This window comes from Brassica oleracea, chromosome C1 (assembly GCF_000695525.1).
Source record: "Brassica oleracea var. oleracea cultivar TO1000 chromosome C1, BOL, whole genome shotgun sequence".
Lineage (NCBI taxonomy): Eukaryota > Viridiplantae > Streptophyta > Magnoliopsida > Brassicales > Brassicaceae > Brassica > Brassica oleracea.
The window spans coordinates 5,129,045-5,141,557 of record NC_027748.1 but is presented as its reverse complement, the minus strand read 5'-3'; the positions used below and the strand labels follow the sequence as shown (position 1 = coordinate 5,141,557).

At 33.3% G+C, this 12,513-nt stretch overlaps 2 protein-coding genes across 2 annotated transcripts; one reads left to right on the top strand and one right to left on the bottom strand.

Moving 5' to 3' along the window:
* Nucleotides 1-3,009: 3,009 nt before the first annotated feature.
* LOC106316405 (probable polyamine oxidase 5) lies at nt 3,010-4,901 on the bottom strand. Its single transcript, XM_013754323.1, has one exon. The coding sequence runs from the start codon at nt 4,748-4,750 to the stop codon at nt 3,119-3,121; it is 1,632 nt and encodes a 543-aa protein (XP_013609777.1). The 5' UTR covers nt 4,751-4,901; the 3' UTR covers nt 3,010-3,118.
* Nucleotides 4,902-8,593: 3,692 nt separating this feature from the next.
* Nucleotides 8,594-10,107, top strand: LOC106296193 (protein TRANSPARENT TESTA 12-like). The gene is made up of 5 exons (XM_013732272.1): nt 8,594-8,826; nt 9,038-9,276; nt 9,372-9,490; nt 9,628-9,714; nt 9,795-10,107. The coding sequence occupies exons 1-5, from the start codon at nt 8,771-8,773 to the stop codon at nt 9,858-9,860; spliced, it is 567 nt and encodes a 188-aa protein (XP_013587726.1). The 5' UTR covers nt 8,594-8,770; the 3' UTR covers nt 9,861-10,107.
* The last annotated feature ends 2,406 nt before the right edge of the window (nt 10,108-12,513 follow it).

Sequence of the window (12,513 nt, the reverse complement as noted above, 5' to 3'; positions counted from 1 at the left end):
ACCTCTAGACGCTTTGCTTCTGCTTATTCGGACTTGCAAACCTTACTATTGCTAAAAGCTCTCTCTCTGTGTTAACCGGCCACGCAGTGCCAAGACCCCTCTTTATACTTTTAGAGGAAAACCCTATATCTAAAAAGCTATCTAATGGAAACTTTCCATATATGCTTCTTCAACGAATAAGTCAATCTCCCTTATCTCTAAGGTCAATTTCTTCTTTTTCAATACTTCCTTTATACTGACTTCTTCAGTAAATCTTGTTTTAATGCTCTTTCACCGACTTGCACAATTCTTGTATCCTCATATGATGTCGTAGTTCATGTCGTAATTCATGAACTATTACAGCTCCGTCTTGACCGTACATCTTCATGTGTGTGTTTTCTCGCATGATTGAAAGGGAGAATATTGATTATGATGGACTATCTGGACTTGATATAATCATATTTATAGCTCATGTAGGAAACGAGAATGTAACTGTCGCAAATCAAATAGACTATACGTTGATGTGATTAAGACCTGGATTTGGATACATTTGCTCAGCTAAATATCTTTTACTTCAAATTTAGCTAAAATAAATAGAAAATGTATATAAAATTATAAGATTCAAAAAACTAAAATTTCCATATGTTCGCTGTGTTTCATCTTGTAGGATCTAATCATGTCGGGACAATATGACATGAACAAACAGGAATCTGTGTTCATGTATAAATAAATCAAAGTTTGCATTGATTTTGTTATTTGATTGACGTCGAGTTTGAAGATTCATTTCTTTGTATATTATATGGTGTTTAATATATAAACTCTTCGTCGAGTTTGCATTGATTTTTAGTTCATTCTTCTTCTCTCTGTTAACAAACCACTTAGCCGTTTTTCTAGCAATCACTCTTCGTCTAGTTTAGATTTTGGTTTTAAATACTTAGCTATCAGAACTATTTTTGTTAAGAGCATCTCCTCTATGAGTTTTCGGGACCGTCTTTGAATAATTAAAAACTTTGTGCATGTGATTTATAAACCACAAACCATGTCCTCTCCTTGTGAGTAAAGGTCAGATATATATACTGAAGCCCACTTGAGTAGTTGATATTTTGTTAGAAAACACATGGGTCTTTAATCTCTTTTCTCTAAATTGGACGCAACATGTCACAACCAATATCCCCCAATATGTTATGTGCGCATTAACTGTTGTAGATATGAACGTTAGTTTCTCAATGGAATCCGTTTTTTTTTTAATAAACTAGATTATGTATATGTTATTCGAAGGACAATGGAACAAGTGAAAGAAAAAATTAAAGAAATTTTGTCTTAATAATATACCCTATCAAAAGTAGGATAGAATGGGGTACTATTTTATAATATAAGTAGGGATAATAAAACCAGATTAGAAGAGTCATGAAATCATTGAAATTAAAGATATACAGAAAGAAAGCAAATTGGTGAAATAAACCCTACCACTACCACATGTTCATTAGACATTGTACAAAACTGTTGAATCAAATCAATTGATTCGGGAACCAAAATGAAGATGATCATGACCAGTCATCTTTCTCTATTTTTATTAAGTTTTCTTTTCTATATATGTTGATGCTCTTTTGTAGGACCATATTGCATACTCCTACTTATTTGATCAAATACTGTATATGAGTACAACGACAATTGATCATAGTGTAAAATAGAAAGACTTGTCCATATGACACCATTTTCTCAATGTTTTCATTTATGATTCATGTTATGGAACTTGTCCTGGTGACAACCAACAATGTAACACTAGCTTCCATCACTCAATATAAATATTAATCCGGTTTTTTGAAACAAATTCGTGGTACAATAGTTAATGATTTACCAATATATAATTCCATATAATGTTGATAATTGCAATCTTTGTAAATGGTAAAAGTATTTTATATATGTGTTTCGATCTCAGATTCATGGATTCTATGAATAAACAAAATGTATATAATATATAGTACTTTCTTAAAAATGTATAAATGCCCATATATTGGTTTGCAAGCTGGAAACTAGGCGGGTTCAGCGGATCCTGTCCATTAAAGACTCACCACACAAAATAAAAATTAAGAATCTCTTTTTTGTTTTGACGACCGTGGGGTTCCTAGGCGGTAAGCCCAGACTAATCCCCACGAGGCCTTCTATCCGGGCACACATGGTTATAGGCGGGAAGGTGGCCAAGGCGACTCGAACCCAGGACGGACACTCCAGCCGGAGTTTCAATACCACTAAGCCAACTAAGCCAAGAGCTCTTGGTTAAAATTTAAGAATCTCTTAGGGTTGTTTGTATATATGGATAGGTAGGGAGCATCCTAAGCTTTTTCTTTTGTTCTTTTACTCTTCCAGTTTCAACCTATTTATTTTCTCAAAAGAAAACAGCATTTGCTGCGTAGTTTACATTATCTTTTTGTACTTTTGTTTTAGATTATCAAAAATAATTGGCAGAAACTGCTAAAATCTAAAACTACAACGTATAATATTAATTTTTCATATATATATATATATATATATATATATATATATTGTTATCATGTGGCATATACTTTTTTTACCTATGATACAATTATCCTTTTCACTCTAATATTGAAAACTTCAAAATGATACTTTTGTCATAGTTATCTAACTATTCCTCCTTTGGTTTTTAATATATTTTTTGTGAAATTGGAATGTGTATTTTAGTAAACTACCAAAATAAGGAGAAAAATATTTTGGTTCATCTATTTTTTGTAGCATATTTTCCAGAATTACTTTGATAATACCCCTATGTAGGAGCGAAAACCACAAAGAAAATGTGACAAAGAAAACTATTAAATTCTAGAGAATAAAAAGAAAAAGTAGTACTAGTGACTAAAAGCGAATAAGTGAGGGAACAAACAAAGGTATAAATTCCACCAGGCATCTTTATATCTTTGCTTTCTTTTTAACTTTCCTTTCTGTTTCTTTAATATCCTTTGTCCCCTGAGGCTTGCTTTTTAGATTGGAAGGTGGTTATAACTTAGAAAAACAGAAAAGCAAATTGAAAGTAAACAAAAAAAAATTAAAAAATCTTACAGAACTAATTAAGCTTCTCTAAACACATTGACCAAACAAACAAAAAACATATTCTTAACATTAACAATCAAAAATCACATTTGTAATGCTTGAGAAGCCTATTGGCTTCCCTTAAACCACTATAGTAAGCACCATGAGTTGTGGAATAATGGGTTCTATGTGTTGCTTCCCCAGCAAACATGACTTGAAGCTCATGAACCTTAGCTTGACCATGACCATTGACCTGACCACTCTTCTTGTTAATCTGTGGTAATGGCTCCGCCATGGCGTCTAAGTCATCCCCGCTTGACCCAACCGCCACATAAGAATACGAACCCCTGAAAAGAGGATCACCTCCCCATTTGCTCGTCAAGACCTTTGTGATTTTCACCACTTCCTCATCATCATCCTCACGCAAAGAGCCATTGGTAAAAGTCTTTGGAGCTTTTCCATTGTCTTTCTTCACTTCCTTGCCTGTCAAGCAAGAGACAGTGGTCAAGACACCGTCAATGATCTCCTCATCCGTTAGTTTCTCAAGCTCGAGCGCTTCTTTGCCTGCAAACCAAGAAAGCAAGACCTTCGAATTGCTGTGTATTGGGGCTATTGTCGCGGTTCTCCTCATCCACCACGGGATTTTCACGAACCTATACTCAGAATCCTCTTTCTCAAACACAAGCTGCAGAGACGGGAACCTTCTCTGAGACACTTCCACGAACAGCTTGTTCACAACACCATACCCTAGCCTTTTGATAGCGTCTGACTTGAACTCAGGCAGAGGAGGACTAAACAAACCACCTTCTCCATCATCACTCTCAATCCCTGCCTTAAGCACACCTAAAGAGACAGTAACAATAACATGATCCGCAAACACAACAGACCCATCTGAGAAATGCAGCTTCACAGGATCCTCTTCATTACTCTCCCACTCGATCTTCGTCACCCTCCGGTTCAATTCAACAACACCTTGAGGAAGAACAGAGGCCAAGTGATGGATGACACTTAGATAGCCTTTAGCTATAGTGATTTCCTCTCCTGGAAACATCTGGTACTCGCTCTCCGCCGCGTAGTCAAGCGTGTAGAGATCATCAGCGGACGTGTAAGTCCTCTGGGTGTTGCTAAACATAGTGAAGATAGCTTCTTCAAGCGACCTCCTGCTCCATGTCCCACACCCTTCGACCCCATTCTCTGCTTTACTAACTGAAGCCCAGTAAGCTTCAAACCCAGATCTCAAGAAAGACCCAACACTGCTACCGTTAAGCCCATTAACGGAAGAATAAAACCTAGTGGCAATTTCGTAATTTTCACCCAAATCTCCTCCGTCGTCGTCGATCTCTTTCCCCTGAGCTAACTCCATGAGAGCACTGAACAGCCCCGAGACGGATTCGACGATAGGAGGCTCAATCTCGAACCCGCCTTCCGCAAAGGTCCTAGCTTTATCGACGGTGGAGTCCATACACTCCCACGGCTCCTCGGAGACGAGAGACCCCGTCTCCTCGGCGATTTTGTAGATAGGGCTGCCGCCGATGCCGTGGATCCACGTGGCGCCCATCTCGATCTTCTCGGCGGAGAACTCGGAGGTGTTGATCCTCCCGCCGATTCTTGACCCGCCTTCAACGACGGAGAGGTCGAAAGCGTTGTTGGAGTGAGTGTAGAGCTTGTTCGCCGCCGTGAGGCCGGCCATTCCGGCTCCGATGATCACGATTCTCGGTTTCTTCGCCATGAGTGTCGGTGTGTATGGTGCCGGTGAAATGAAGTAAAGAGAGAGAGAGAGTTGGAAGTGTGGTGAGGGGATGAAGGAAGGGAGAGGGAGAAGGTGAATGAATGAATGGAGAGAGATTACTTTGGCTGAGCATTTATAAGGGAGGGAGAGAGAGAGACAGTGTGTGTGTGTGTGTGTGTCTGAACCGCAAAGCTGAGTTGTGAGATTTTACTAATTACTATGTTCTTGATTTTATCAGTCATATTTTATTTTAAATTGTTTTTTTTATCAAAATTTTAAATTGTTAAGATTCTACACTGCTGTAAATATATTGAAATTTATTTTTATCTATACATTTTTTTGTGATTTATAATTATAAATATTTAATACCATGTAATCTATAGTTGAAATGTTTTATAATCTATAATTATCTATCAGCATAAGTTTTTTTAATATTATTTATGATTTAGATATGTTACTAACTATATGGAGTATTTTTTTTTGGTAATGTACAATTTGATGAAACTGGCCTTGTAAATTAGTGATTACTGAGAAGCTAGCACCTGTGTTGTTTTATAATAATATTATTATACTCAAAAGTTAGCTTTAATTATTTAACAAGTACTGTTTTTTTTCAAGATCCACTAAACACTGTTTAGATTAAAAAAAAAAAGAACCAAATTATTACCATCAGTATCACACTCAACTTGTGTGAAACACAAAGATGTACATGTCAAATTAGATTTTACGTCCCCTCAAAGCTCACCTATCCTCTCACTGACTAATCGTTTTTTTCTTTCAGAAAAGCTATATATGTTCATTATAATATATTTTAATTTTATAAATCATACTACTGTTCTGGTATAGGAGAGAGACACACCTTGTTTATGTGTGCCAGCAAAATTACCAGAAGAAGTTTTTGAGCGTTAGAGGCGGTTCAACTGCTTCCAACGATTTTTTTAGTGAACAGTGATTGAGTGGATTTGCATGTTCTGCGACATGCTCCGAACGTACCAACAACGTGTCAATATTTATGCCTAGTGTGTTTATATATCTGTTTTTTCTAACAATACATTCTGTCATTTCTTGTTCTATATTTTTGCACGATTTAAAATGTCTACTAAACTTATTTTCACGTATGTTAAGTTCAATTATGAAAATATGTAAGAGTAACTAAGTTTGACTAGTTTCTTAAAACATACGTGTATAAACCTTCTTTACGGTTTTACCACCGTGTGCTTTTCAAATAAAAGCTCTCCATATAAGAATTTAGCAATTTAGTTTACAAAAAAAAAAATAGCAATTTCACTGCGCATAAAAATTCAAAAAACAAACAGATGATTCTGACAAACAAATTAAAGTGAGAAAAACTAATAGAAAGAAATGATAATTTTGGAAAGAGAGAGGTCACATGTAAAGCAAGAAGACGATGGCGGTGACAAACGGAAAAAAAAAATCCAGCAAATGACAGAGGTACGCCCCACAAGATGCAAATTATGAGTCAGTGGTACTGATCTATCTTTGATTGGATACCCATTATGATCAACCTATGCATGATTGTGTCATCACTCGAAGATCCATCATAACATAATTGTATATAGCTCAGTTTTATTTTTTGGCAACAATATAGCTCAGTTTATTTGTGCATGCCTCTATACTTAAAAACAACCATCCTAATTATTCTGATTCTGAAAGAAAGAAAAATTGATACAAAAGTTAAAATGGTTTTAGTTTAATTTTAATTGAAATTAACCTGAAGGTGGCGAATATATATGGCTATCATACATATAAACATGTTGAGTTTAAATAAATATCGTCATACAATATGATTTTCAAAGTATGTTATAGGGAGTTGGTTGGAAAAAAAATTAACTATCTATAATTCTATGTCATCGTTATTAGATTTTCGGTGATTCATCATGTAAAAGGGGGAAAACTTGGAAATGTGAGATTAACAAACCATGAAACAATTATAAACTTTTTTTTGGTAAAAAACAATTATTAACAATTACTCCATCCGTTTCATATTTAGTGTCGTTGTAGAAAAAAAATTTCGTTACAAAATAATTGTCGTTTTCGATTTTCAATGCAAAATTTATTAATTTTATGCAGTAATTTATTTTTTTATTGGTTGAAATATAGTTAGGTGTATAGGTAATTGTATTTTTATATATGAAATATACAAAATTAATTGTTTCTTTAATCTGTGTGCATAAGGTCAAAATGACATTTAATATGAAACAGAGAGAGTATAAACTCGAAGATTCTTATCTATCTACTTTTCTGAGGTTAGCTTTTTCTTGGAAGAAGTATTGTTTGCTTGATTTGTTTTTGGATCAAATACTATTGTTTGAAGTTGAAACTTTTAAAATACTCAATCGACGTGATAATTTATTTTATTTAAGTCGACAAGCATATATATATATAGTGGAAACTATAAAGATGTTAAGTATGTTTTCCTTTTGCTTTTTTTTGCCCATAGAAATCGTAGGCAATCATCACAACACTAATACACAAACACAATGATCAATTAATTCCTTAAGCTAGTATGTTCATGAATAATTCTTTAACGAAGATTTTCCTTTAAGATCGATCAAAGTATTAAGCTTTTTCTTTTAATGAAGATATTGTTGTAGATTTATCTAACTTTAGTTAAAATTAATTATATCAAACTTTTGCACTACACATAAATGGATCTTCATCAAAGGTAGTGCAGATCCGCAGGCTATTGCTTACTTATTTATATAATCAGAAAACGACCCATCATTATAAAAGTATATATTTAGTATCTAGACTTAACTGATAACTATAACTAGTCTGTTATAAATTAAGCATTGAAATGATCATCCACTTCTTTACCAAACTCAAGCACTATGATCATCCACTCATTTACCAACTTAAGCACTATGATCATCTACTCATCAAACACTATGATCACCCACTCATTTACCAAATTAAGCACTATCTTTGTTATTTTATGTATTGTTGTTCACTATAAATACCATCACTCATCTCACTCTTTTGTACACCATAAACAAGAACAAGAGTTTATAATCAAAGAACCATTACATCTTCTTCTTCTTACTTATAATAAAATCTCTCACTTATAGTAGTGTTATTTGCTTCATACGGGTATTAAATTCTACTCTTATTTAAATTTCACGATACTATAAATTATAAGTTATTTCATAACACATACCAAATATTTTTGTAGGAGTACAAAGCGAAGTTTGGTTGTAGTTATATGAAAGTTAAGTTTGTAGGAGTACACTTCTGCTACTAACATAATCTAAGGTCGCATCATATATCCTCCATCTTGTCTACTTTTGTATATTAGTATTTTTATGTTTAAATATCTAATTTTAATTTTGAAGTTATCTACTCGGACTCGACCAATCATCCTTTGTTCGCTCAAATAACCGACTAAAAAATGTGCATAATCTCCTTTGTTTGTTGAAGATATTATACAATATTGTTTTTTTTTTTTTTTTTTTTTGAAGACATTAAACAATATTGTTTTTTTTGTCATCATTATACAATATTGTTTCATTAATTAATTAAATTGATTTTCAAGTAACTATTTTAGGAGGTGGAACGAGGCGCAAGAATCATGCCGACTTATGTTATCCACATAGATACAGAATTTCTATGCTAGATTATGTTTTAGGATAGAATTTTATTTTCTTGTAAAACAAAAAAAAAATTAGGAGATGTATTAAATTAAATATTTGGAATTAGATTTACATTAAAATTATAAATACCCAGTTACTCAAAAATAAATTTTAAATAGAAATTAGAATATAATATTATTAAAAATTAAAAATTTGATTTTATGAGATTTATTATAGTTTAAAGCGGCTTTGGCTGAATTTTTTAAATAAAATATAAAATTCTCAGTCTCGTAGTTTTATATAAGATTCTAAGTGGGTGTATTCAAACTAGTATTTAAAATATTTTGGAAGAATTAAATACTGTATAAAGAGAAGCAACAATGTTTTGTAATATTTTTGCTCGATTTCTTACTATATTTGTTTATCCAGCATGACGATTTCAGGATGGGTGTTTATGATCTCTGTTGGATTCAATGCAGCGATAAGGTCTGTGTTCCAATCTCTCGATTTCATTTCATCAATTTAATTTATACAAAATTGAAAACGCCTCTATCTAAAAATATTCGCCCAAAATATACAAGTTCCTACATTTTACAACCACTCAAATATGCTAAATCACACTGAACCCGATCTCCTTTTTTTTCTCTAACTAAATTGAGTAAGCCTATAAAAATCGATGCTATTGATATTGATCCAGTGTAAGAGTGAGCAATGAACTTGGAGCTAGGAATCCTAAATCAGCAGCATTTTCTGTAATCATCGTTAACATATATTCGTTCATCACATGTGTGATCTTAGCCATAGTAATTTTGGCTTGTCGTGACGTTTTGAGTTATGCATTCACTGAGGGTGAAAAAGTATCAGCTGCGGTTTCTGAACTATGTCCACTTCTTGCCTTAACACTTATATTGAATGGAATCCAACCAGTTCTTTCCGGTAAAATCTTTTTATTTTTTTTAACACCGCAATATTACAAATCAAAATAGAAGAAATGTGTGTTTAAGAAAAATATTTGAAAATGTCTATTCAAGGTGTTGCGGTTGGTTGTGGTTGGCAAACGTTTGTGGCAAAAGTCAACGTTGGATGTTACTATATTATTGGAATTCCTCTTGGGGCTCTCTTTGGGTTTTACTTCAAATTCGATGCCAAGGCAAGATAATTTTTTTCTCATTCATTTTAAAACTCAGATACTTACATTTAGTTATTCATTTTATCCAGTGATCTTCGTACTAATAATGTTACTAATAAAATACTAATCACACCCTTCAAATTTTGATGGTATTTTAGGGTATATGGACGGGAATGATATGTGGTACGCTTATACAAACCGTTATATTGGCGTGGGTCACGTTTAGAACGGACTGGACAAAAGAGGTAACTATGCGTTTTCCTATGTGTTCATATCAATGTTTCATTGATTTGAAAAACAAAATCGGACGTTATGTTTGTTTTAGGTGGAAGAAGCTTCTAAAAGGTTGGACAAATGGAGCAATATAAAACTAGAAGTGGTTCCCGAATGATGCAAGTCGATGTAAATTTGGTAACCGATGTGAACCGATTGGATTCATTGGTTTAATGAAAATCGATGCAAATGCTCAAGATAATCGGTGTACTTTTTCTTTTGGGGCAACGGGGGAAATGTACTATAGGACTGTATTTTATCTTTGATTAATTTATGTGCATGCTTGCTTTAAAGTTAAAACTAAATAATAAGTTGGTAATGTATTTTGTATGCCAAATTAAGATGACCATTGCTTTATATCTTTGATTGTTGGCTCTTTTTCTTATAAATTACTGTCAACTTATAATCAACTGATATTTTGTTGGATTATGAATCATTCAATGTTCCTCTTTTCAAATATGGTGCAATTTGGTTGAGAATTTCCAAATTTTGACTGAAAAAGTAGAAGCTGCGTTTCCTATACAATGGGCCTAAGAATGTCTGGCTGTAAGAAAACTGAAACTATGATATACTAAGCTAAGTACCCATATAATAAATTGAGCCCAGTTCGTTTGCGTTGAGACAGAAAAAAAATTTGGAGTTGATATAGTTCAGTATCTGATATGAGGTTATCTTCTCTCCACACAATGAGTCTTTCTATTCTCTGTCCGCCAGAGTTAATGTCGAATTCCCTCCAAATATCAAAGAAAAAAAATCCCACAAACCCCATCTATTGATAGTAGTGCATATATATGTTTTTATATAAGCTTTTATCTGGAATTTTAGAAGCCATGTTTATCGTGTTTAATAGAAAGATAACAAACTATTATAAGAATTTGAAATATATAACCAGACCCGTTCCTGATCTAAAGTTGGCAAAACATTGGCTTTAAGTCAAAAAATGTAAGCAATATTTTAAAAAACTATATGTAGCTTTGATGGTTTTTTTTTTTTTTTTTTTTTTTTTTGCAGCAAACAGCTATTCTATTATTCAAACTTGAGGTGGTGTGGAAAGCCAGACCGGAATAGAACAACCAATAAAACATAGAGATCTATGAAAAGAACGTGCATTCCTAGCTAACGAATCTGCAATCTCATTTTGCGTCCTTGGTAAATAGCTGATCTTGAAGTCTGAAAAACTTAACCGAATAGTTTGAATGATTTCCACCTCAGTTGAGAAGTTGGGCCAAACTTGTGGTTCTTGTATCATTGCAATCAGGTCCTTGCAATCAGTATCAAATCTCTGACAGGTCGAGTGTTGTATCATACTCTCCATTGCCCATCTTACCGCTTCTAGCTATGAGTGTAACACTGTTTCTCGCCGCATTAAGTTCCTGGTCCCCATAAGCTGAATTTTCCCCATGCTATCCTTCCAGACCCATCACATTCCACTAAACTGGGCTGTGGAGGTCCACGAACCATACACCATGCAAATATTACCCAAGCTTAAGGCATGTGTTTCTTCAGTAGGTTGTCCTTGTGAAGGAACATATATAGTTTCCTTCGCATTATGCCAAGCTTGACACTCACTCTCTGCATACCTGACTAGTTGCAATGAGTTTCTATCTATGCCTCTGAACAACTTATCATTCATGGTTTTCCAAATGTACCAAATTATCCAAGGATAAGGATCTTTATCATATCTTCCGGCTTCATTATATTATTTTTCTTCCGGAAAATATAATCCATATTAGCTTTGATGGTTAAACAAGAGAAATTAGTCTTCTTTATATTTTGTTCAAACCACACCACACACATTTTTTATATATTTTTCATTGGCAGTTTTAACTACAACTATGAAGGCAACATTCTGACAAACTTTGAGCTTCCTAAACATTTTTGGGACGGCATGAACATAGTAAAACGGTTGAAAGACAAATTCTTGTTAGTTAGTAGACTAACTGTCATTTTTCCATAAAAATATAAATTCTCATCAAACCATAACGGAAAAAAAAAGTACCAGAATCACTAAAAACTATAAATATAGTAAAAAAACTGAACAAGACAATAATGGTCGCCATGTTACATTGGCGTCGTTTCTTGTCAACAATTAAATACCTTGGACAAGCAAAGCATCGCCACTGATATGATGAAAGATGCAATTCTTTGATTTTGAAAGCCTAATGCAGTCCCCAACTTTAGTAAATCATTCAATAACGAGAGAAGTCAGCAGCCATCAAGCATAGTACATTTAGGTTTTAATAAGTACAAAACAAAGCCACGGTGGTCGGAGACATGTATCTGAGTTGGCTACTTTTTATTATGTGGTTTTTTAATTCACGTGGGTCTCAATTATTAACCAAAATATATATCATCATCTGTACCAACATTTTATAAATCGAATTAAATCAACATCATTTGATTTTCCAATTTCATATGTTTTGTTTACTCTTATACTAGTATTTGATTATGTGGATAGAACCTTGAAACTTGTTTTTCACTCCTTCAATTTCAAAAAAGATAAATGTTTTAGAAAAAAAATTGTTTTATCTTTGTGTTTTCTATAGAAAAATTGTAAACTTAAAAAAAATTAATTGATTTTATTGAATTAGTATTGGTTAAAAGATATTAGAAATTGAAAATTGCAGAAAACAATACAGTGAAACAAACAAGAGTATATATCACTTCAACTTGTGATTCAGTATATCGAAATTATAGGAAGAAACCCAAACTTGCGTAATCAATCGAAAAACATGGCTCACATCAAAGCCCTTTCCCAAAAAAAAAAAAAA

Excerpts from the sequence above, each read along its gene's own strand:
- LOC106316405 (XM_013754323.1), bottom strand. The coding sequence starts at position 4,750 with ATGGCGAAGAAACCGAGAATCGTGATCATCGGAGCCGGAATGGCCGGC.
- LOC106296193 (XM_013732272.1), top strand. The coding sequence starts at position 8,771 with ATGACGATTTCAGGATGGGTGTTTATGATCTCTGTTGGATTCAATGCA. Across the intron at positions 8,827-9,037 it reads GGATTCAATGCAGCGATAAG|TGTAAGAGTGAGCAATGAAC; the intron begins GTCTGTGTTCCA and ends ATATTGATCCAG. Across the intron at positions 9,491-9,627 it reads ACTTCAAATTCGATGCCAAG|GGTATATGGACGGGAATGAT; the intron begins GCAAGATAATTT and ends ATGGTATTTTAG.